Genomic DNA, 27,140 nt, shown 5'->3' with positions numbered 1-27,140 from the left:
TCCCTTCTTTTCACTTTTTGGAAGAGCATAGGAACGTTTAAGTTGTGTCTTGGCTTGGTGATCCAAATCAGAATGCATATTTGTAGTTTTCCATCGTGAGATATAATTGCACGTCAAGATATTTAAAAAAATACGGAAACCCCAAGGGGACGGTGAATTACGCAGAAAGCTTGCATGTCAGCTGTTATTGTTATCCGTAATAGAACTAGCTGCAGCACAAGAATGTATAATAATATTAGAAAGTAGTGGTAATTTAATGTAATCTTTTGGGTGCATTAATAGAAAAGAAAAATGTTGAGTTCATTATCTCTTGACTACCTTGACGTAATTTTTAAATTATTTTAATTAAACTGATAAGAATTAACAGTAATCCTTGCTATACTGTACATACTGTAAGAATCTCAAGTAAAAGCTTTAAATATCCACAACTATTATAATACAGCAACCATCGCTTCAATGTAAGAATGGACAATATGAGTATATAGCAGCAAAAGTGTTCATTTTATTATTGTTTGTAGCAGGAAGGGCTGGTAAAACACCTTAATGTGAAAGAAGTCTTTCCCTCGATGTGAAACGTGTTTTTGTTCAGGTTTAATTCTCTGGAGAAATGCAATGCAGTCAACAAAGCTTAATCAGGCCAGCAGATTTTCTGCATCACAGCAGCTACCTGATTAATTAGAATTAGAACTAAAAGGGTTATTTTTAAGCAAAATTAAAAAATCTATATCGAGTTAAGCAACAGAAAGAAGTAGCAGTACAGTTCCTCTTCACCAAGTGTACTCAGTGCTACAGATTGCAATTGAGCAAGGTCACAAACAAGGATTATATATGGACATACGCAACTAAAGTACTCTATCATCACTAGTGGAGCTATTAAGGTTTAGTGTGCACAGTACTGTGAAGTTTGTTACTTTTCATTGCCACTCAGAGTTTCTTCACATCTATAGAGGACATACTGTATCTCCAAGCAGTTCTGTCACCCTATTCACCACAAGAAATGCACCTATTTCTTTTATTTATAAATGACTATTAAAAATTATATGGGCATTAGTACAAGCTTACTGTAAATATCAATATGAGTGTATGATATAAATATCTTTGAATGATAAGAGATGCGTATAAATCATTCATATATTTAATTTGCCCTCTTATAAAATGTTTGGCTCTAGATTTAGTGGTTTCTGGACTGCAAGACTTGCTATGTGAAAGAAAAATTGATGTGTATTATGCTAAATGTGTTATTTTATGCCTTGTTAAGGATGTTTTTTTTTTTGCAATAGTAAGACTGCATGTCTCTCAAGAGTGTCAGAACAGTTTATTGTTCTGCTGTCTGACAGTGGTGCTGTGTACCTGTCTAGCTCTGGGAAATCACCCAGTTTAGCAAAGGAAATGGAACACAGTCTGGACAAATTGATTGTGCTATTCCAGTGCTGTGACAAAATCATGCTAGAGCTCAGTAAAGACTGATGAGCATGTTACAGGGAAATGGCACAGAATGAATAAAGATAGTTCCTTTGGTTTTAGTTTACACAATATGAGGAACATCTGGAGTAAAACTTTTGATTTTTATCTTTCTAGGTGTTTTTATGTGACTGAATCTTATATTTCTGTGCCATTTTGTACACATTTTTGTTTTAGTTGGCAAGTTGTTTCAGCTATGCACTTCCTTTTTGGAAAAGGTGCTAGGGTTTTATCGACAGTTATAGTGGAAATTCGAACTTCAAAGCTCTTTGCACATTTTACAGCCCTCATTATGAAGCAGGGTGTTTTCTTTTCCCTTTTGTTGAGGTTCTGAAATGTTCCCCACTGTTTGTTAGAAAAATCTGTCATCTGTTTACCTCATTGCAGTTTCATTGCTTCTCTCCATTCTTGTTGTTTTATGATGTCTGTTCTGTACTGTAGCAGTGCATTTTAAATGGTGGCCTAAAACTGGTGGCCTAAATGTGTCACGCTTCATTTCAACTACCAATGTTTATTGTTGGAAGTAAGTTATTAACGTCAGTGTTATCAATTATGAGATGGTATTCTTATATTGCCAACTAAATTAAAAGTGTTTTTCCCCCAGTAGCAGGTTTTGTTGTAGACAAGGACAGCTCCTTTTCTTCCTCTCCCATAATTAACCATGAGCATAATTTAGATTTTAGATTTTAGATTTAGCATGTCCGTGCTAGATTGGCTCATTTGATGCAACATTAAAATTCAAACAAATTCATTTGCAAGTCTCAGTAGATATTCAAGTTTTTATATTCAGTAGTTTCAAGTTTTTTCAAGTCCATGTATTGAATGAGAAATAATACTTTGAAATATACCTTTTAATGAAGACGTAATTTATTTGAATTTAGACTATTTAAACTAAAAGGTTACAACTTTACAGTAAGCAGTTTAATTTATGTATTGTTTACTTGTAGGTTGCATAGTGATTTAATTAAATTATGTTAAAAATAGAGCTTTTAATTAATCATCAAAGTAACTAATTCTTAAGAATGAATAATGATAGATATTACAATGATAACATGTAAAAATGATACTCGCACGTGGAAATAGCATTAGAAAAACCACCTGTAAAGAGGCATACATTTGTTTTAATTCAGCTCAATGTTTCTTACAGCAACATGAAGAATTGTGGTTATATAAATACTTTTCCATAATACAAAATGCATGAATTTATGAAATGTTGAGATTACAAGTAAAAACTGTGCTAAGAGTGCTGTGCCAGGATGGGAATATTTACCACAATGGAAATCTTTAATGGCCTGCATGTACAAATTGTGGCCGTAGCTCATTTTTTTTATAGCTCTTCCTTGAGGCTGTGTGGTGTGCTGATAACTCATCCAGCTCTTTGAGCTGACTGAGCCTCACAGGTCATTTTTATAGCCTATAAAGTACAATCTGTATGTGTGGTCTTGCTGTGCTCATTCTCATCAATACGTGCTGGTGATGTGAGACAACAGCAGAAGCATGGAACCCCATCTGTAGACCTAATTAGATGTCATGGCTAGGAAGTATATTGCTATGCCTGATGCTCAACAGAGGTGAATTTCTAGCCGTTTGAAGAGTTTGCTTTTCCCCACCATACACTTCCAGGAGAAGGTCTGATTTGTCTTCATCCATTTACTCACCTCAACAAATTCTCCTGCTGTAGCTCAGATAGATGACATTTCCTGTCTGATGGGACTGTCGTGGGGCTTTGCATGTCTGACTGCAGTGGGAACAAAGTAATTCCTTTATGGTCTTCTCTTCATTGTCATATTTATAAAGCAGATCAGCTGGCTTGTTGATTAGTTGTTGTTTTTTTGTTCATCTGGTGGATTATATGCATTATGTGAATTCCTGGTTTTTTGTGCATGGGCTATTGAAGTATGTAGGACAGAAATTCTAGTCAGATTTTCAATTAGAACTCTCTGAATTAATAAGTACCATTTAACTCAACATATTTCCATCACACAATGTTTTGTAATTGTATGCAAATGATTGAGTATTTTTTTTTTCTGTAGCACTAAAGGATTAAGAGACTACAGTGTGTGTGTAATGGTTAAATATCATTTTGAGCCTCATTTTTATTAGCATTAGTTTCATATACAACCTGTAACCAAAAATAAAAATCTAGCAAGTCCATAAAAGACTATTCTTTCACTGACTTTTAACACCCACCTTTTAATATCGTGGCAAGTAGTAACTTCAAATGAAAATTGTACCTGTTGCAAATTTCACAAAAGAAAAAAAATGAGTTTGTAATATGGTGATGTTAAAAGAATTTCTAAGTAAGCATTTAATTAAATGTCCTATAATCCCCTAAGAAATAAAAGAGAAAGAAGAGCAACACTTAATATTAAGGCTTATTTCATCCCAGATAATGCATTTTGATAAAACAATTGGGGTTGAGAATGCATACAGTATATACAGAATGCAACAATAGATTTATAGTTCTGCAACAAAACAAATCATTTTGTCATATTCTTCTATTAGTCTGAGTGACTTAGTCTGCACCTTTTAAAGTCCATCCAAATTGAATTCTAATAAATTAATCTTATGTTTAACATGTCTAATATTTGTGAGCATTCTTTCTATGAGAACATTTGTGAGTCAATTTGATGTTGAAGGCACCTAGTATGTGGGAATGAATTCTGTCCTTTCGAGAACAGCAGTGCATTCTTCAGTAGTTCAATATAAAACTCAGATGTAAGCATCTTTAATTTCCCTAAGCAGATATCTGCACTGCTTGCCACTAGAAGTGGCTTAAAATGAAACAATGGATGATTCAAAAGTAAAAATAAAAAACAGCTTTCACATTATTCACATAAAACATTTTTATTAATACATGTGTTTAATAATAATCTACCTGTATATATAATATGCAGATGATATAATGCAATCTCCATATTGCTATCATTTCACATTAGCCTTAACCCACATGGGATACAGACACTAGGCTGTTGTGCTAATAATGTGTATCAGGGCTTTAGTGAATATTGATTTGGGGTGAGTATTAGGCATAAATTAAGAAAAAAGTAGTCTTGCACTCCATTCTTTGAAGTAAGGAGCTCTCTGAGAGCGGGTTAAGGGCCTAATTAATTCATTGTCAAGGCTAAAGACTAGCTGAAGCAACACTTTTCTAATTTAATTAGGGTGAAATTAGATGACATCTGGAAGTTAAACTATTGATAAAGCAAAAATAGGCATTTGTAGTTTTTTTTCTGATGCATCAGTCTTGCTGTTCTCATGATTTGTTTAGGGTCCCTTGTCGCTTAGTAAATGAGAAGAGAACCCCGGAAGAGCTTTGATTCAATCTGTCATCTTATTGTCTTTGAAACCTATACAAACTGCTCTATTTTGTGGCTGGTTCTTTGAACAAACTCTCAGAATGCTGCTCATTAGTGTTAGTAGAAAAGAGAGGTGAGTTTTAGTGAAACACTTTCCAGGTGATGACTGATTGTTTTGTTTAAGGTCTGCTGAATAAACAAATTTTAGTTCCACCATTTAAAAAGCAAGAAAGGTGATGTCACGAAAGGGTAGCCAATAGAACTTAAGAGAACTAATTATACTTTGTTAACTGCTGAAGTTTATAAGACAGAAAGTATTCAGTTAGTGATCAATCCCAGTTCCGTGTAATATTCTGATATAAATTAGAATGTCTGTGACTGAAATGTGTTGGACGCTTCAGGCTGTCTGAAGGCATTTGAACCTAGAGGGTTGACTATGTTGCTATAGTGTCCTGATTCGGAACCTGATAGTTTGAAAACTATCAGGACTGGGTTTTTTTCTGGAGAAGAATGTTAAAGGGTATAGTTAAAGGGTACAGTCCCTGTGGTACTGTATCACCTCACAAGAGCTAGACTGGTCTCATAACACACAGAGAGCTAGGATACTCAGTTCTGTCTAGTTGTTTTGAGTTTGAGCTCTGATTTCATATGGTATGCTTCATATACACAGTTACTGTGATGCTGATTTGCACAAAGAGCCAAACTATTTTTTTCTTTTTCACTGCTTGTTTATTCATGTAAACATGTCTATTTGGAATCTTATGCCATCAGTTTGAAATTGAAACTTTGGCCACTATATTTTATAGATATAGCTCAGTTTTATGCTTTCCCCCCTCTGTTTCTATGTTTCTGCTCTTGCTAATGTGTGTGAGTAATTAACAATGACCAGGATGAGTATCATTAAGTTCAAATAAGACACCTGATTATCAGTGATGGAAGGGATGAACATTAGACCAAACAGTTTTTTTTACCCCTTAAATCTACTAAGGGCTGTGAGCGTAGAGTACAGATTGGTTCCTTCCCCAGTGAGGATTGTGGTTTGCAGGTCTCTTCAGCTAGTTGCAATGTTTCCTTGGAGCAGCACATCTTCAACAGCAGGTGTGACACCCTTAGAGTGACATTAATTTTTGAGTTCCTTTCTGCAACCTAATGTGGACAAAAGGATTTCTTATTTTGGAAACAAAATTAAAGTACCTGTCTCTTATGGTGGTCTGCACAGTTATTTGCAAGGATAGTGGGTTTCTAAGTCATTTTAGTTTTATGTTGTTATGTTGTTTAGTTATGTTTAGGTATTGTCTCAAAATTGTGCTCACATGCCTTTTCTAGATATACTGGCTAATTTTGTAATCTCTCAAAGAGAACCTTTTTAAATGTATCAAAATATTCCATGCATTCTGTAAAGGTTACAACAGCTAAATAGAAAAGCATGTATTTTGCCAATATTTTGCCAATTTCATTCATATAAAAAAGGAGGAATTGTTTGTGTGTCATTTAGAGTAATTGCATTACAAATAATAAAATGAGAAATTCTGAAGATGAAGATGTGAGAGCATGAAAAAAATAAGGAGACTTAGGGAAAGAACATTTTGCATTTTTGTTTCTACAGTTTGTCACATGAAAGAACGGTTCGTTATCTTGTTGATGAGTTAATTTATATTTCTGTTTCTTGTTGTATTGATTGAAGTTCCAAGGTACATAGGAACAGTTTGCATCATATGCAGACATTTGGTGTTTCACACATTTGGGTTAATAAGGCTGATTTTACATTTTTTGATTATAAAGGTGATTCTCACATTGGAAGTAAAGAAGGTTAATATGGAATTGGTACACTGAATTAACTTTTCAGTGGAGGATAATTTGTATTGTACTGGCATATTATACTGTGACAGCCTGCTAAACAGCTTATGATGTTTTACTATACAGTAAATAAATTAAACGAAAAGGAACTTTACTCACTTTAAAAAAACATTACTTTATATTTTGTTATATTTCTGTATAATAAGTGACAATATACATGACATTAAACTTAATGAATAAAACTTTATTTTTACATTCTTATTTAAGCAAACAATATGCTAATTTTCTTGAAGTAATTTGAATCCTTTATCACATTTGATGTAAGTAACAGGCTAAATTGTTTAACAAAATTGCTTACTTGACTCATACTACGAATACAAATAAAGATTATTTTCAAAAGGGTAAAATTAAGAACTGTATCACAAAGTGGTTTCTAGAACCTGCGTTTTTTATGGTTTTAGATTTATATATGACACTTTTATCCAAAGCAAGTTTATAGGGCTATACAGTGTTTTCATACATACAGTACCTTTTTGATAGTGTGCCACCTGGTATTGGAACCCAGTGTGATTGCAAATAATCCTCCTCACTGCTAAGGCCATCTATGATCTAGTTTTTATTTTGCTCTTTCCAAAAAGTCAAGATTCAAAATGAATGAAGCCTTAAACTACCAATTCTCCACCAGAGCACCAGTTGAATTTCCAATAAACACGATTGAAGAAAAACATGCCTAAGGGGGTCAATGAACAATAGGTTCTCTCTGAAAAAATTATCTGCAAATAAGCAAGTCAATCAAACTTCATTTCAGAATGAATGTAAAGGTATAATCTCTGACATCATTTCATCTTCAGGGGAAATGTTTAAGCTTTATACACAGCATGATACAGTCACACCTTGATAGAGATGCATGTGCTGATGAGAGTTCAGATTACTGCTCCCATATTTTTGTGGAGATGGATGAGGCTGAGAGGGTCTTTACTGCTCAGTTCAAATTCACAGACAACGTTAAATTGGTAAATAATTCTAGGAAGGTTAGGAATCCTGAATTGTGGGCACAGTTTTTAATAGATATGTATAGGTTATAGCACACACAGAATATAATTGGGATTTGGAGTCTATTTTAAGAAACTCCTGTCAGACTATCTAGGCCTTATGCTTTAACTATTGAAAGAAGTATGATATGTTATATGTATAATTTTATTTTCCTTTTAGAGGAAACAAATCACCTATGATTTAATCACAGGAATCATTAAATTTGCATTGGCGTATCATGGAAAAATATGCAGCCAAGTGTGGCTTCTTATTTGCCTTTTATTTGCATTACTATAAAAAGAAATATGGGTAGTCTCTCCCCTCATCAAGTAGAAGCAGTGTGCCTGAGGGAACTGGTTTTCATCAATCCTCCCTACAGCAGAGGAGCACAGAGCCAGGCCTGTCGCACAGGACTGGAGGGAGGGATGGTGTTAAAATGCTGCAGTATCAGACTAATGCAGAACGGTCTTAGCTGCTTTGCAGTGTCTTTTGGGGGCAGCCCTGACAACAGCTGCTGTGGTGTGGTCCTGCCTTAGGGTTTTCTGCAGTGAGTATCCAGACAGCAGGGTCTAAAGACTTGCACTCTGGAGTTATTCGCTGTACTGGACTCCCGCCAGCCATGTAATGGATCATGAGTAAGTCAGTTTCATTCAACCCCCTAGCAAAGTCAATCTGTCCAATAGCTTACTGTACATTTTACATGCAACTGGGATGCCTCTCTGCCTGGTTTAGGCTATTGTTACCACTTGTCTTAACAGATGTTTTTTTTTTTAGAACCCTTTTTGGATGTAACCAAGTATTTAGAAACAACCCATGTTAATTTCCTTAGGGTTATTTTATGCAAGGTTCTCTCTTGGGTGAGTGAACTTGAAGTTGATATTAAAAAATGCTGATTGTGTAATATCAATGAATATGCGTACTACTGTATAGAAAGTGCTTTATAATCAGTAATTAAAGTAAGGTAGTAAAATCTTCAAAAGACTCAGGGACTATGTTGCGAAACCTCTTTTAGCAGTGCTCATATTTTTCAATCTTTTACCCCTCCTACAGTGTTAATAATCCCATGAGTAGCTGAATCGTTTTCAGAGTCCAATTATAAAATCTCATACATGGTTTAGAGGCAAATTGGTATGGTAAATTGAACCCATCATTTAGCTTTCCTCAGCTGAGTCAGTCAAGACATGACATCTGCTACTTTTTTTTTCCTCTACCTGTAAATTACTTTTTATGGTTTTTATATATTTTTTTTTATTAAAATAGCTTCCCTCTCACCGTAACACTTGCTATAACTTACATTTTCATGGACTGTGTACTGTCAAGAGCGAAGAGGACAAACGCTGAAGGTTAATTCTTTTTGTGCAGCACAGTCCTCTCACACATTGTACGGTGCTGGCCTTCCCCCATTTTAATTAACCTTCTATTCAGTCCCAGTAGGAAGTGTTGGAGAGCACTCACAAAGTGACACCTGCTGTGAGCGTGCGGATGAGATTACAGGTAGACTCAGCACCACTGGTGAGCCCCTCCTGGAATTACCTACTTATCTTGCCTGTTTATGGTCTTGATTTTTTAACTAACTGTAAATTCTGCTAAAACTAATTCCTTGCCTGATGATTCACACAAGCACCTTGGTTGCTTCAAAGGCAAAGAATGTATCAGAAGCACAGAACAGGTCATATTGTGTAATTGCATTGCTGAAAAGACCCCTGTGAAGTCCTTTTGGCTCTAGATTTTCACTTACAATGGATGAAGTGGAAGTCACAGTTAATGGTGAGTCCTAAATGAGCTCTTTGTTATGCAGCACTGTTTATTGCATCGGTAGCTTTGTCTTTATGGACTCTGACATTTCATTTTGCTCTACCTTCACAGACAATGGTATGATGGCTTGGAAAGTTTTGTGCGCTTGATGAGGGTCCTCTGGGATACTATGGACTGAGATTGGAAGTGTAAAGTGATTGGACACCTCTTAATGAATCGAGAGTCTCGCGGTCCACAAAGTGGCTTTTATTGGTGATTATGATGTGAAGTGGGTTATTGTGAACATTAACCTGCTTTGCACAGATCCATGTTAAGCAGAGAGGTAGGAGAAGAGAATCAGCTTGTCAAACTTGTCTGACATCGAAATTACACTGATTACCATACTGTAACAGATTGTCATTTTGAAATGTCTCTTTAGGTCTACTTTCTGTGACACCTATAATTCATAAGCAGTTCAGCAACTGTTGTGGACTATCAACTATATCAACAAAATACTAAATGTCTGCATGTTTACATGTTTGTGGGATTTTAATTGGTTTGCTTTTGTGACAATTCAAGTTCACATTTTGCACATGTGTATGTATGTGTAAAATAGCAGAAAGTTTGGATTTTACAATATATTTATGTTGCTTAGCTTACTTACTGTAATTACCCCTTCTTACTTGTATCAAAAACAAGTAGCAAAAACCGGCTGCTATACTGTATGGAACAGGTTTCTACAGTATGTCTTTCCCACTCTTGTTCACTATATATTGGGGTCTTTAATGAAGAGGTCCACTGCCGGTTTTATTGATTAATGGTTTGGAAACAGACTGTCTTTGTTCAGTACACTTATTCTTTGAGGTGGTGCTTAGACTTATTGTAAATTTGGGTTCTTGCCAGCAAAGTGCTCAGAGTCTTTTGCATAAATTCCTTCCCAGAAGCCAAAGTGAAATAATGATTTTGTATAGATTTACAGTATATAAAAGATAATTGATTTTAATTTTCATTGGCATGACTGCCAATTTTAATGTGATTTTAGATTTGTAGTGATTAACGTGGCTTATGTTATGACATCAGTAGCACCACATTGACTTTTTGTTTACTTTCATATTTGGACTGCACACTATTTTGTAATGATGATTCATCCCATGGACAGACCTTGAGACGGGGCCATGTGCTGTATTTAATTCATCAATAATTGAAAAATGACACTGGTGCGCTTCCTTCCTTTTCAGGGTTGACATTGATGTAGCAGGCCCATGGCCCAATCGTGAAAATAAAGTCATTAAATTAGAACACTTGTGTAAAGTAGATTCTGATTGGGCAGGACATACAGTATCTTGCAGCTGGTGACTAATGGGCTGCAGAGATTGCATCAGATATCCAGGATGCCCTTTTATTTGTGTTGCTTACCTTTTAGTCTTTACACGCTGCTCATGTGCTGTGTGTCACTGTATAGTCTTTGTCTTTCTCCTTTATTCTCACAGTTAAGAGTGAAATGAAATGACAACCCATTACAAACAAATCAGCTTCAGAAACAGTCTGTCCTTTAGTGTGCCCTTTGCACTGTCAAATTCCTCGTTGATTGTATGTGACACACTGCTTTCATGTCTACAGCTTATACAGATATTCTTTTGTCTTCTCTTGTCATATTCAACATTATTTGACCTGGCAGTCATGTAGTGTATAGTGTCACTATACAGTCTCTGTATATTAACAGACTGTATAGAAAACTGATTTTTAAAGGATGGGAAGTTTGGATGGGAAGCTGCATAACTGTGTGGGTTCCAAAGGAGCAAGCAGGGGTGAATTCTACACACAATTAGAAAAAGCAAGAATGTGATTCTTAAATAGATTAACTTGTTATTATCCCCTTCAGTATATATATATATTTAGAAAAAAATAATTACTCCCTTTAGTGATATAATTTATATATTTCTATATATTAAAATATATAAATTATGCATATTATATACATTATATATTATATATAGTTTTCAATAGTCTGATACATGCAGCCCAGATACTTGTTTGATGACCCTAGCATAAAGGGATATCTTCATATTAGCAGGTGATAAGATAACAACAGTCTATAAATGTAAAATCATTTTCTGGAAGACGTGTATTATAGCAGTAACGAAACTATTTTATGATGTAGTGAATGGTATAAGGATTTTGAAGCAATACTGTGACAATGCTACCTCTCAGCTAACCATGACCTCATGACTTGTGACCGACATCATCATTGTTCCATTAAATTTTTATATTCATGGCATATTTAGTGATTTGACACTACTTTTGTCACTATGGCTTTATTCCCCTTCAAGATCATAAATCATACATTGGTCTTCTCTAACCTCTATTTCAGGATGTCCTCTCTTTCACTGTTCACTAGGGACTAGGATAAAACTGACCTCTCTCATGAGGGTCTAATCCCTGTTCATATTTCCTTTAGCGGCTGACCAATCCAGTGCTTGTGAAAAAGTGTTCACCAGTAACAGGAAGAGCCGTCACTTTCAGATCCTCTGATGTCATTACTACGGATACATGTGCAGTCTCTGCTACTGCTATTACACCTTGCTCAATGTCATTTATGGTCCATATATGGTCCTGTGTGGTTATATGGTCTACAGTGATTCACACCTTTATTGTAACATTAAATATAGGTTTTACTCTGTTCTGCATTGCACTTCTAACATGAGCCGGTGAAGAAGTTGCATTGGCACCTTGCCAAGCAGTGCCTCCTCCCTCCAGGTGCTCATACCTCCTGATCTAGCAGGCCAGTCCTATTCCCAGCAGCCCACAACATCACAGTTGGGTTTGGCGAATGAGCCATCACACAGTCCGCATGTCTGGAACCTGAGTCAGCTCAGTGGGGTTTCCTGTGGTACAGTATATCTTCTAGAGCTGCCTCACTTAGATCACCACCAAATCCCACAGGTCGGTTTGCCAGCCCATTCCACGTCTCCCCTCCTTCCAACTGACAGTTTTGTTAGGGACACTGCTCCATAACAAACATTGACATCCCTAATACGGCATCATCCAGATTAAAATCCTGTCTCTTCCCTGTTGGAGCCTAGACTCATTTGACTCTTTGAATTAAACAAGGGCGTAACTAATTCACAGGAGCACTTCCCAAAAGTTCCTTTACCTCTTGTGAAATTCCACTCATTTTTTTCTGAATGCCTGACTCTCGATGTCCAGCAGTTTAACACAATAGTTGTCACTAGTCAATCAACAGCCATCTTGGCTCAAGGCCACTCTGGTTTGAGCCAAGACGATTGCTTCTCATGGAAGCCTGCTCTCATTCAATGACATGTGCTAGGACACTTCTCTGAACTCTGTTCAGCATCTGCTCACGATTCATGTGTGTTAACAATACCTAGGAAATCTCTCACTCTGTTATGAACACTTTACCAGTGACTGATAATATTATACCTTGCTAATATCATTTATGGTCTACAGTATATACATTATGGTTCTATGTGGTCATATGGTCTACAATGATTCAAACCTTTATTGTAACATTAAATATTGCTTTTACTCTGTCCTGCATTCCACTTCTAACCTGAGCTGGCCTCACCTATTCATTTTTCTTGTCATTTGTATTTTTACTTTCTCCTGTAAGCATCTGCTAAGCATCTTAACAGATACTGAAAAAGATTGAAGAGTGTGCTAATCCTCTAGAAATGTGTAGGATTAACTCTGTCAATTCCCCCAACCATTTTTACTTACTTTGGGTTCTTGTATTCAGTATAATTAAAAGAATGGCCAAATCTAAAGTGCATGCATGTGTAAACGTCATTGTATGCATTTGGTTTCAATTTCTTTTTTATTGCATCATTTACAAGCACCTTACATAGTGAAAATGTTGCTGCTTATCTAGAATCATGTCTTGTTTATTTTTGCATTTAAGATGCAACTTTAGAATGTAGAGCAAGCTTATATTATACTGAACCTGCCCATGGACTAAAAGCAAATGAATTGTTGACATCTGTGATGTATGGTAGAGAAAAGAGGTTCTTGTTTGTTCTTTCTGCTGCAATGAGGATATTCCTCCTTGCCTGCAGACGTTGCCAGTGTGATGTCATTTTGAGGTGAAACTACTTTTCTTGCTCTATAACACATCCAGTACATCTCATAGAATGGGGTTGTTTTGAAATTTTAAGAATCTGTTTTTCAATATTTCATTTTTATTTACACTTCCCCTTTGTCATCTTATGTGTTTATTGGTCCATTTTTGCTTTCTATCTCTAGATTGTCTCTTGATTGTCTCTTAATCTAAAGCTCATATTTGTGACCCTAGAATCAAGTTATATTACAACCACAGCCCAGCGAAAATCTTTTTTTTTTAATATATACAAAAACATAAAGTGGGCAGAACGGTAGTGCAGTAGTTAGCATTGCAGCCTCGCAGTGCTGCGGTCCAGCACTTCAATTTGGAGTTTGTGTGTTCTCGCTGAGTTCCTGCTTTGGTAATTTACATTTCCACTATCTTACAACTGTGTGCTAATATCATGTACTCTCAATTTGTACTCTCTATGCGAATTGACAGATGTTACAGTAGTGATTTTGCTTAAATAGCAAAAGGAGCCTTCGGCTTGATGTATATGGGCATCATCTTTACATAAGTCTCTACCGCCTCTAATCTGAGCTGCAAAAGTTTCCTGTTTACTGTTGAAAAATGGACTTATAACCTCTTGCTCATTGTTTGATTAATGCATTTCTCACTGGGTATTAAGGAAGAAGAAAGGAAAAGTAGCAAAGAGTACATTACTGAGAGTAATGAAATTTTACCTGTCATGTCACAAGTTTCTGACAGCCAGCTGTAAGGCTGAAAAGTCAATATTTCCTTATAGATTCTGTCTGTTGAGCTCTGAAAGGAATTTAATGTCCTTCTGAGCACCTGTAGGTCATGGTTGTTTGTCCTATCTGATTGTTCTGATTGTTTGGTACAATGAAATATGATGAGTCTTTGATTCTACATTCTGTGAGAGAAGCCTTTGGGCTTTTACACTCCCAAAGCATTGCTTTTATTGTTACATTATAGATTTGTCTGACTTGTGGATTTACAATTTATATTAAAAAGGTTAGTTAGTAATATTTCTTACTGGAGTCTTTATCATTTCTTATGAAAAAGAAATAGTTTATATAATAAAATGTACTTTTATAAATTAGAAAGCCTTAACAACGGAGTCTTTTTTTAACTTTCCTTCCAAAAGATGCTGAATTATTCAGCTTGCAATAATTAAGATGTTGCATCTGTTTTTAATTTTAAATGATGTTTTTTTTTTCTGTTCTTCCGGAAGTTAGAAAATCTAACTTTGCAAATTAGTCATTAAGTATGATGGCTACGACATTTTTAGGCTTATTTTCAAAGAGTATAAAAAACACTGTTTTTTTTAAAACTCAAAAAACCACCACGCAAAGTCACCACTGTTTGAATATGTTGAGTCTCTGTCTTAAAGAAACTTGTGTTAAGCACATGCAGGTTTTGGAATCTTTGTTCAAACAGATGAGAACAGCTGTTATAGTAAGAATTACCTGAATTTTAAACAAATTTGCTTTTTTTTTCTTTACTTCTATGAGCAAGCCTGATATTGTAGAAAAACAATTGAAAATAAAAAATGTACATGCCCTGTTTCAAATCTTGGTTATATAAAAAAACAAAATCCAGTTAATTGAAGCTCATAGATCAGGAAGGATTTCTTCCTAATCTGCTGTCAAGTGTGAGACTGATGGTGCTGTCGAGAGTTTGGTATTGACAGCACTGTGAAAGTGATCCCTAGATTTAGAACAGAAAGCATGGAAATGGCAGGAAAAGCCAAACTGCAGTTCCATCAGATGAACCACAAAGTCAGTGAGGGAAATGGCAAAGGCTGGTATTGATGTCTTAAAATATCTTTTGAATGTTTGCATCATAAGATGTATGAAGCCCTCCCATGTTTTTTAAAGCTTTGCTGGTGGCTTGGTTTAATCAGGCAGTCGCTAGCAGCTGAATACAAAGGATAAGATAAAGGCTAAAGGAAGAGACAACATAACTATATTTTATTGGTCTTGTTCCTGAAGGTTTCACTTTACCTTGGAGACTTGTTTGCACAGTGAAGGTATGGATTACCATTTAAAGGCCATTAAAAGGCTGCTTGTAATGGGTAATGCGGGTCACTGATTTATTCTAACAAGAAAGTTGCCCATTTAATCCATGTACATGAATATTTTAAAAAAAGAATCATTGCACTTAAAAAAAGCTTACACTTCTCCTGATTATCCCTCACTGCAATACATCTGTCTTGTCTGGTATTTTTACAAGGTAATGAAATTTCTATTTTCTGTTTGCGGAGGACATGTTGCTGCAGTATGTGTCCCTGAGAAAACTACAGTTTTAAAGAAGGTCATTAAAGAAGAGCTCAGTTTACTGAGTACAGCAAAAGCCACACATGAAACTATTGTGAGAGTTATTTTAACAGTAATTGCAATGTACTTACTATACCAAGAAAGGATTTAAAAATAAAACAGCTCCCTTTAAGTTTAACGCAGCTAGTTGTTACGTATATTACGTCAGTTTTTTAATATTCTTCACAATACACAGTAGAGCAATGTTAGGACTCCTGCCTTGCAGGACTTGGGTTCAAGGATCAGTTCTGGAGCAGGTGTGCAATCTGTGCTGAGTTTGTTTGTTCTCCTCGTTTCCACGTGGGTTTGTTCCGGGTTCTTTGGTTTCCTCCCACAGTCCAAAGACATATTTATACTTTAGATTAATTGGCTTCAGGAAAAACTGGCCCTGGTGTGAGTGTGTGCGTATCTATGTGTGTGTCTGTGCGTCTGTCCTGCTTCCTTACCAGTACATACTGTACATCACCTTGAACTGAAACCATTTACTGTAATCTAGCTGCAACTGTTAGTCGTAGGTTATTGTGAACCCACTTCCCTGTGGTGTTTGATTTGCAACCGTGCACATTAATGTGGTTAATGTTATGATTATTAATAACAATTGTAAGTATAAATATTTAGACATGTCATCTCTGCTAAAGTATACTGCCAATTATGCGCAGAATATGAATAAAAGAACGTCGCTTCAGAAGCTTAAAATAACAGTTTTTTCATAAAATCTTTATTAAATCATCTCTCCCCCCCCCCACTTTACTGCTAGTACTTCAACGTTTTGTTAGGTGTGCTTTAAATTGAATTCCAATTTGATATTAAAATGTTGCATCTTCATATGATCTCAGATCAATTCTTCTAGCCCGGGATGATTTTTCTACTACTGTTACTATTTAGTTGATACTATTGCCAAACACTTCTAAGAATGTGGTGTGAGATTTTTATGACAGTCAAACAATGTTAATGTCAATTATTCTGCATTCAGACTCTGTTTTTATGTCAGTGAAAGGATACAGTTTTAGACCAACAGAGTGAAGTTGTGGTAAAATAAGAGTGGTCAGAAAACATCCTCAGTTTAATTCCTACTGTATATCACACGGTTATTTTTTTGAAGATGGGGTAAAAATCTGGGAATTCTACATAAAACTGAAGATAGAATCAAGAGGTTGTATTTCCCACAGAGCTTTCTGAAATTATACCGTGCTGTTGAAGGATCAAAAGATCAATTGCTTTCTGCAGACTGTCTCCTGGTGTTAAGATTTATTTCCACTGCCACTGTTTTCGTGGCCACTTTCTCGTAAGAATCTGTCAAGTCCTAGACAGTTCCATATGTTGGAAATGGAGCCTGGGCCTGGGGCAGGAGGAAGAATTAAGAGAGCAATCAGGTTCTCAGTGCCAGCTAATGACTCAACAGATTGCTGGGAGAGAACAGCCCTGGAGGCTTTTACTGTGACTGGGAGGACTACACTGTTGCAAAACCATTCATCTTTCCTTCAAACAGTGCTTTCTAAATAAGGATAAATAAACTTCACATAATGTTTTCCGTTTCCTTACAGCTAAAGCAGTAAGGTGTTAGGCAGTCTGTCACCCTGAGATGTCTGCATGTACACTGGGATGTGTTTATACAATCACGTCCTGTGTGCTAGTTCAGACTCCAGATCCATCTCTCTTTTTTTTCTCCCTTTGCATAGTACAGAAGCCATATCTAAAGACTCTGTTTTGCATCAGGTCATATTTTGGAATATTGTTTTTTGTGATAGTTATTCATAACTTATAATTCTTTAGCTGTTAAGGTTATAAAATAAACAAAAACCTTATCAAGAGACGTCAGATTTTATAGGCACCTATTTGCATGCAGACACCGTGACACAAAATTGAAAGTAATTGAGTATTTGAGCAGCATGAAAGTAATTAACAGCTTATATGGTTTTCCTAATTTAAAAAGTTATATTTTTTCATTCTATGTCGGCATTTCCCTGCTTTTACAATTGGTGTTTGCTTGATGAGTGAATGAGAATGTTTGAAAGCGCTGTGGCCCATTTATTCATGTGTTTGCAGTAGGAAATGGGAGCAATTTTTTTATTATATAAAATAAATTAACTAAATACTCTATTAAACAATCTATTTACAATAACTAAATCTGTTACATAGCAAAATGAATTATTATATTTTCAAAATGGAACCCTGTTTTTAAATAAGCACCTTTCTAACATTTTATTTATTCTTTTAATTGTGAGCACTGTATTGCTTCTAAATAAAGGGGGACCAGATAGCTTAACCACACACTTGAAAAGTCAGTATTTTCTGTTGTTTTTACTCATCAGCCAGTCAAAACCAGGTGTTCTGATTACTTACATTCCTCTTTCCTCTGATTTAACTTAATCAGTGTTTCAAGAAAGCAAAACACATTTGTTAATAACAAAGAGTGCTGTAATAAAAAATCCACATAGATCTGTAGCTATCTTTTTACAAAAATGCCCATCTAACCAATTTGATCTTTCGGTTAGCACTTACATTTTGTTAAATTAATAATAATTTATATATATATATTTGAATTCACAGCACCTGATTATTAAGAAAATATATATTCTTAACACAAATATGTAGCAATCACACATACAGTAGGCTCTTATTTTAAAACTGACCTATCATTCATCTTTAATTTGACTCAGGAATTACAGTCTCTCCCAGCACTGTCTTAAGAAGACTCTTTTAACTACTTACATCTCAAGATGACATTGATTTCACAACAATCAAGCCATTCAATGAATCATTCAGAGAGATGTGTGTTTATCACATAATCTACACATCCAGAACAGACCTTTGTAGTTTGAATCTCATTGGGAATTGATCTGAATATAGAAGTTACCCTGGAATGAAAACATGTTTTCCTGGCCAGAAGGATTAACAATTGGTACAGAAGAGACTAAGGAGGTTATATTAGAGGGTGCATCCAGCCCTGTACTGTACTGTTTGGTTGGCTTTTTCACTAAATAGGAATGGGTAAAGGTTCATTCCATGCTGAAAGGTAAAGAAAAGAAACACAATGTTTTGGCAGTGGAGCCTTCTTCAGGTATGTTATTCCTATTATACTAGATGTTGCTTTCCATTAGGGGGACTGTAAATACATGAAAAAGCTGAATAACAATGCTCAATTGACTTTTATTAACATTTGAAACAGTCTATCTGTTTTCTATCTCACTAAGATACCTGCTGGGATGGTGGATTGTATTTAAAAGTTTGAGCTAATTTATAGTCATAGCACAATTTTTCCCCCAGCAAACTCATTTGCAGTGAGATCTTCAAATGAATTTCAAAATTGGTGTTTTAGCTACTTTGAAAAGCTGCTACTGGGTGTTGAACATTGTAGACAGAAAAAATCACAGGGGTAGTGTGACATCAAAACTCTGCTGTGACCTTCATTGCCACTACAACCGGGAGACCTCATTAAAATTCACGAGGCCTTCTACCACAACCTGAGTTCCAAATGTGAAGTCTGAATACGTCATGTAGGACCAGTGTCAGGGTGTAAATGAAGCAGTCAATAAAGCTGAAACTCTATGTGGTGAGCCAGAATCACTTAACTTAAAACCCTCTTGAACCACAGATGTAAAAAAATTCAAAAAGCAAAGCTTCATAGCTGTTTCTCATGGAAAGTGTTAAAATGTACTGCAGTGAAGTATCCTGACTTCTCTTATAAAGATAACATATAAAACATGGAGAGATTATTTTAGGTGTAAAATCCATGGTACTTTGTAGTCATGTACTTATAATAAACACAAAAACCCTCAAAGCCATCTTCGTTTTTTGTAGCTTTACAGTTTAATATATAATTAGGTTTATTACATTGTCATTACCCGAGAATGAATCTTCCATCATTTTTGGCTTATGGATGCTTCATGGTCCCTTTTCTAGATAACTGTTATGCCAGTAAGTTCTTACTCATTCCTCATCAGGTATTAAACACCTCTGCTATAATTCCAGACTGTGTCATTTGAGTGGACAGTGATTCAGAGTCCTTAAATGCAGCAGTTTTGCTCCAGTGACAGAAGCTTTGTTCCAAAACACTTAAAGCACTTATGAGTTAGCTGCTTATGTGGATTGGTTCCACTGTAAAATTACATATGATTTGCTGTATTTATACGCAGCATAATGAATGGTTTTTGTTTAAAAATTAATGTGCTAGTTGAAGTTCACAGCCATGACTCTGTTCCTCTCAGACGACAAGCTTGCCTGCCCTTGGCTCTTTAAACTACATTTTAATACAGTAGTTCTAGTTCAGCCCTATGCCTGACTCCTTCATTGAGGATTTAGTTTTAGAACTCAGGCTGAGGAGGACAAGCTCTGAGGGGGTCTCGTTTCCAATTATGGGTTTGTCTCAAATCCCTACTCTCTGTGGGGGCTGTCTTTTCATTCTACAGTACCTCTGCAGTGTGTGATTGTGAATCAGCAGTACTGGTGCACTGCTTTGCCATCTACCCTTGACCACATTATGTAGGAGCCTCCTTTTAGATACGGCTCAATCTTCTAATACACCAGATTGGCAAAAAAAGCTGAGATGACAGAATTGCAGAGGATGCAGGCTTCTGTCTTTGCAGCATTCCAGCTTTGACTTCAGGTTTTGTGTTTCTTTTTGCCAGCAAAAATAAATTGGGGCAGAATCGATTTTAGCGTCTGCTTCCTATCAGAAATTAGTGCTCAGCTCTTTTGCATTGTAACTAGATACCTTGCATCTTCAAAAATGAACCCTCAAGCGCAATGCGGGTCTTCCTCATATAGATATACGATGTAAAATGATACAACACACCTCTTTTTAAAAAATCTTTTGCCACAATGTGGTAGAATTATGATCTGAATGGTTTAATGTCATCATTCTTTCACTATTCTAGTCCTAAGAGTTGGTGGTGCAAATATTCAAAGTACTGTTCAATAGCACATATGCAATTAGCATAATATATTTTTAAAAAGAGAAAAACAAAAAAACAGCAAATTGACCAAAAAATAGCAGTAAATCTAAATGAAACATGAAAGCTTTAATAAAAACATAGCTGTTTAAGTGAGATTAAGGTAGTCAAATGCAGATAAAATAAAAAAAATAATTATTTCTGCAACAGACAGGCAAAGGGATTAAACATTAAATAAGCAATGTTACACAGGTGGTAGAAAGATACCCTTATGTACCTTCCAAACGTGCTTCAAAAGATCTCACAAGGTTAATTAACACCAAGGTTTCTAACTACCATCAAGGATTTTGTTTTCACAAGCAACAGTAAAGTCACCTGCATTCTGAATCTGATGTTAGAGAATAATGAAAAGTATCCTCAGCCGTATAGGTTTTGTAACCATCCACATGTTAATATCAGACAAACACATATAAAGAAGAACACATTAGAAGTCTCAGCATAGCAGTGCTGCTAGGAGGAGTCCCTTCTCTACAGGTTGTGAGTCTGAAACCAGGACTTAGCCATGTTGTTGAAGGCAATTTCCTGGCTTCTTTCAAGAAGTGGCAGAATGAAATCTTCAGATCAGTTAGCTACTACTAACCAAATGGTCTCCTTCATTGAATGCCATTAATAATCTATATGACTAATCCAATCAAGAAGAAACAGGTACTTACTAAATAGTAAAGGTCCCAGCACACGACCTGTCAAACACCCTGAATAAGTGGGAGAACATTCAATTTTAAATAGCTGAGATTGATTTCGTGATTGTGCTGTGAAATGAAGGAGAAGAATATTAAATGACTTAGAGTCCATCATGAGCTAAATAAACTAATTAGAGTTTAAGAGGACAATGAGTTTAAAAAATCTGTGAGTATTTCATTTAATGTTTTTTAGTCACCACTATCCAGTTTATTTCTATATGAAAAATGTTAACCTTAGAAAAGCTATTCTTCTCAGCAAATCACTTAAAAGACCTCGGGCATCCCTGTTTGTAGCTCTCTTCTCTCGGCATGCACATTTATATATACTTGACTACACTTTTCTTATCAAAAAACTCTAAGGAATGGTTGCTTCTGTCTTGTTGACATGTTCTTTCTCATGTATCGTTCTGTTTTCTATCATTATTTTTGCCCCATGGCATTGCATGACATTTTCAATGTATTGTATTTAGGAAAAAAGCTTAAAATGTTCCTAAAATTGCACACAGAAGCAGATTGCAGTCTTACAAACTTTAAAACTATTTGTGCCTGACAGAGCAAGACTTCTTTTAATGCCAAAGTGCTAATTGAATGAAGTCAGGTAGATGGTTAAATGTAACTAGTGAAAGAGGTCTAATAAAAAGGCTTTTCAAAACTGTTGCGTACCACACTTTAACCCTTTTTAAGAAACAAACTAGTTAATAATTCCTGAAACTCCTATGAATTCTATTTAATTTAGATTTAAACTTCAGGAAGTACTGTAGATTGTCAGTGGTATGTGTGCTGGCTAACAGCTGAACTCTTTGTAGAGACTTGTCCCTCATACTCAAATGTGTGTGTCTGACATGGTGCAGTGTCTGTAATGATCTAGCTTTTGAGTTCTTCATAGTTGTGGCTTTTGGGGTGCTGGGATTAGTGTAAAGAATGCTCTAATATCAGGACACATCTGCTATGGAATTAGGCAGCTTCATTAGAACACAACAGTTTACATTTTATATGTAGCCTGTTATAAAATAAAGGCTATTTAGTATGAGTATACTCATTCTACTCATACTTTGTGTGAGTTTTACTTACTTAAAAACTTGTGTTTGCAACATTTACACAGAAACCCCTTCCCTTCTTCTTCTTCAACTGAATGTCTAGCTGTGACAGGTTAATTTTATAAGCTACATTTTACAATTGGAAAAAAGTAAAGTGCAAGAAAAAAAGGTTACTACCTTTTTGTGCTTTTATGGGATATGTTTCATAAATAATTTGCTGCTTTGCACTAAAAGGCTTTCTCTTTCTCTATAATATATGAAGAAGTAAGAAAAAACACTAAATTAATACTGCTCTAAGAGACTTTGAATCCATCAGTTGAGAAGTTTACTTTCTGAAATCTTTATATCATGAGTGAGAATGTTGTGCACTATCCTTCATTAGCTAACATCCACTACTGTTTAAGGATTAAAAATGTTGCATGTCATTCTTACATCTTGTTGATAAATGTTAGTCATTGCTGTATTGCAGTACATAAACCAAATTAAAAATCAAATCTGTGTGTCCAATTTATAAGAGCATCAAGACAAGTACTTTCATCAGGAAGAAAGATTATTATATTTTCCACTTTTTAAATAATTTCTCATGTTTGAAATAGTACTTTGAATGTAGAAGAAGGTATTTCATGTAGTGGAACATTAATATTTAAGGTTAAAATGCTTGTCCTTTGATATCCATGATAGATACAGTTAAAGTCATCTGAGATTGTGAATTGGCTCAACTGCTTCTTAGCACTTCTTCCTATACTTTGATCAAAACTGCATCAGGAATGGGGCGACACTTCAGCTTCAGTTTGGACTTGGAAAAGGCCCAAGTGGGAGCGAAGTGTTTTTTTAAAAACCAGAAATAGGTGAGCAGCAAGATCCCACCTCTCCTGATTAGATTAGCTCTTGTGAAGCTCTTGGCAAATGGAACAATTAGTATGAGAAATCACACTTGGCATTCTCTCGCTGTGCATGAGGGGCCTGGGGCATGCATTGAAGATTGCTATTGATTCATTGTAATAGCCTTTTTGGAGGCATATTTCCGTGCTTCAAATCAGCTCTGGTCCCAAGGGAACAGAATGCAAATGTGCGTCTCAGTTGAGGCACCGCTCTTGTTTGTGACACATACAATCACCTTTTGCCTGATGTGTGATTGTCCTTCGCATATTTTGTTCCAGCTCTGCCATTTTATTCAGTCCCTGTCCTAGTGCTGACGTCTTTCCTGTTGCCAGCTTTTGAACGCTTTGAGACCTCTGATGCTGTGAGTGACGTCTATAGATGAGAGGAGGGGGTGGTATTTAAAATAGTTATGGCCTTTACACTGCGGAGTAGGGAAGACAGGTACTAGAGTCAGAGTACAAAGAAAAGTCCCAAGAACTGGAAGTAAAGATCCTTTGGGAAAAACATCTTTGTGATGGGCCGGAGCGAGGAAATGTATCTCCATATATCCCAACAGTTCAAAAGACTCTCAGGTGAGCCTTAGGGGAATATCTTTTTTCTTTTTTGTGTGAGTATTTTGCTTTTGCTTGTAGAGAAAAAATGCTTAATATTTTATTAAACTAATGCTAATGCAAATTTTGCAAGACACTGTAGGCACTGTCATATTTTCATTAGAACAGCATTTGAAAATAATCTGCAGTTTATTGGGACTGAATGGACTGAATCAATTTTTAAAATCAAAATAAGTTAAATGCTTGGCTTCCTTTTCTTGTCTATTTTCTGTATGTATTTTTTATATGTAGCACTGTAATTTGTTTTTTCCTACAAGTATTATCTATTCAATAAATACTGGTTTATCAGCCAAAGGAAATTTATCTTAGAGAAAAAGCCATTTATTTTTTGCCAACAGTCATCTCGTTTTTATTATATGGGAGATTGAATTTTGAATTTATATGAATTACTTTTTGAATCATAATGAATGTACTACTGTACATCTGTCTGCTTATGTTTTTTCTGATAAAATCTTTTAAAATAATTAACTCTACGCTTTTCTTTTTGTTATTATTTTTGAATAACATATTATAGACTAGATAAAATGCTGTAATTCAAAGTAAATACTGCTAGAAAACTATATATATTTAACTTCATAGATTTAATCATCAGCATCAAAGTTGTAAAAATTTGGGTATCTTGTTCTCTGAAGATGTTCAATATAGCCTGCTGCTCAGAACGTTATTTTTGAGTTTTCTCTAGTCTGTTTTTGTATTTGCAAAATCATTGATGGCATCAGTGGTAAATGCGATTCATGATAATGTGACTTCAAAGCTGACGATGCTAATATAAAGTGAAGAATGCCTCAGTGCGTATATTCTGTATCAGTCTTGTATAATTCATCTAAATTGACAAATTGTTAGGATTCTGCAATAAATGCTACAATCTTTCTGCTTTGGGCATCAAAGGTAACTGTAGGAATGGCAAAGATCTATGAAACAGGATGATCAGGTCCTCCTGTTAGGGTTTGTATCAGATACTAAAACTTTTTTAGAAAACAGCAACTTTATTCAGAAGGTTGAAAAGATATTGTTTTTTTAGCAATTAAATATATCAGGACCTCATGACATGCCTTTTGAAACTTAATGTCCAAAGAAATGTGAGTTTTAAGATGTATTAGACTTGAAGTAACTATACTGTATGTTAACATTGTCCTGACATTAAAAAATGATGTTCACTGTGGTGGGGGTGTCAGGGAGTCAAGTCCCCCAGTCATAATGGTGTGATTGTATACTTCTAAAGATGGTACAGTGGTGTAGGATTTGCAATAGGTGAGGTCTCAAATGAAATACAATTCCTTTAGGATACTGTTTCAGAATTCACTTGGCTTGCATTGCAAATGTGAAAGCATGTGAGTACCGATAAGTCAAGGTCTTCAGCTTACAGGAAGGAAGCTATTTTTGAAAAACCAGTGTTGGTACTGTATATTTAACCCATTTCAATTAATAGATGAGCTTCAACTTAGCAAAAAGTGTACCTTCACAGACATTGATTATAGGATTTTATTGCTTGTTCCAGATGGATTTCCTCTGATGGGTGAATATAATCTAAAACTTGTATAAATGCAATATTAATAAATATAAAACATGCCACAGTTGGCAGAGGAATCCTACTCTGTTGGGCCCCTGAGCAAGGCCCTTAACCCCAACTGCTCCAGGGGTGCTGTATAAATGGCTGACCGTGCACTCTAACCCCAGCTTCTCTCCCTGTCTGTGTCTCATGGAGAGCAAGCTGGGGTATGCAAAAAGACAAATTCCTGTGCAAGAAATTTATTAAAGGGTTAATAAAGTTATGTTTAAAGAAAAAATAAAGAAAATACAACATTAAAGAAAATTGCATGAGGTAAACTGGTAAATAATTCCTGTAATTTTATTGTATTATTTTCTTCAGTTGCATTAAGTGAAAGCCAGGCTCATGACCATGAAATATGATGTATACATTTGTATTTGTAACATACTATAGCTTGTCGATCTTTACTTTGTCTACATCGGTATCACCAAATTTTAAGTCTTCCACTCTTACTGTGACTTTAAGAATAAAAAATAAATAAATAATGAAAACAGAAACCACTAGAGTATGAAGTTTTCAAATAGGTTTTAGAATTTACTGTTACATTACTAAAATATATGAATCTTTTAACAGTGTAACAAAGTTCCTCTCCACCTACTGCTTCTATTACTACGGCAATATAAAGTAATTTTTTTTTCCAACTTGATGTGGTCTCCCATTAATTAACATTATTGCTTTTGTGTCTTCCATGCAGGGTCAACCAGCACCCCTCCAGCAGGAAAAACCAGCCATGTCACCCCCTGTAGTGACAGTAAGAAGAATTACTGTGTGAACGGAGGAGAGTGCTACACCCTTGATGCCATTCCTGGCAATACTAAGTACTTGTGCAGGTAGGAGCCCGAGAGTCAGGACAGTCCTTTTATGTGCACAGCTCTAGGCCTAACATGATCCTGGATCACTTCCTATAACTTCTTTTAAGTGGAGTTAAGCCTTTTGCTGCCGTTTCTTTGCTGTACTCAAAAAAAAAACTCACAGGACTACAAATATTTCTTCAAAAATATTACTGGCTTGTAACATTTTCCAGGTTGAATAACAATTATGACAAATGCTTCTTCCATATTTTTGAAAACTGTTCTGTAGAGCAGAATTTCTTATTTCAATGAAACCCTTAAAGAAACAAACAAGTTAAGCCCTTTTTTGTCTTTCTGTCCATTTGTGTGGTGAAATGAAGAACCAGTCTTCGCCTGGATATTCTTGAAAATTTTAGTTTAAGTATTTCTGTCAAAATAATTATCTATTCTGAGACAAATAGCAGAGAAAGATAAAATTGTCACATATGAGAAAAGACATTACAGAGCTATAAATTCAAAATGTCATCTTTGAATTCTCAGGCTAGATTTCTTATCTTGGAAATTTTAGCCCTATGAATTACATGACCTTATTGCCTTCCTTAAGAAGTGGGACAGGTGAAGGTTCTGGTCTTTGTGGAGCTATTGACTATACAATATTAATGTCACAGCTCTTTTCTTTTAGAGCAGTTTTACTTTGCTTAAACGTGCTTTAGAGAGGATACCAAAGTTGGTCATCAATTGTGAGTTCAGTGCATGTTCTGTTTCTCAATTGTGACTATTCCAAAATTTCCTTTTTAAAAGTATTATATTTTAAATGTATTCTTTTAGGTTTTAGAGGTTTGCTCATCTGTTGAAGTGAAATTAAGTCATGTTTGTAAAGTCCTAGAGTGATCAGACCTTGACCACAGAACCTCAGCAT

At 35.5% G+C, this 27,140-nt stretch overlaps 1 protein-coding gene across 8 annotated transcripts in view; it reads left to right on the top strand.

The window, feature by feature from the left end:
* Positions 1-27,140, top strand: part of nrg1 (neuregulin 1) — a 249,483-nt gene that overhangs the window by 199,595 nt on the left and 22,748 nt on the right. For all 8 annotated transcript variants that reach the window (XM_015338362.2, XM_006627090.3, XM_015338379.2 and 5 more), the window contains one exon: positions 26,125-26,260. In XM_015338362.2, coding sequence (XP_015193848.2) covers positions 26,125-26,260 — 136 coding nt within the window. The remainder of the gene's footprint in view (positions 1-26,124; positions 26,261-27,140) is intronic.

Source organism: Lepisosteus oculatus, chromosome 3 (assembly GCF_040954835.1).
Source record: "Lepisosteus oculatus isolate fLepOcu1 chromosome 3, fLepOcu1.hap2, whole genome shotgun sequence".
Lineage (NCBI taxonomy): Eukaryota > Metazoa > Chordata > Actinopteri > Semionotiformes > Lepisosteidae > Lepisosteus > Lepisosteus oculatus.
Note: the sequence above shows the minus strand (reverse complement) of the source record. Positions and strands in the feature narration are given on the sequence as shown.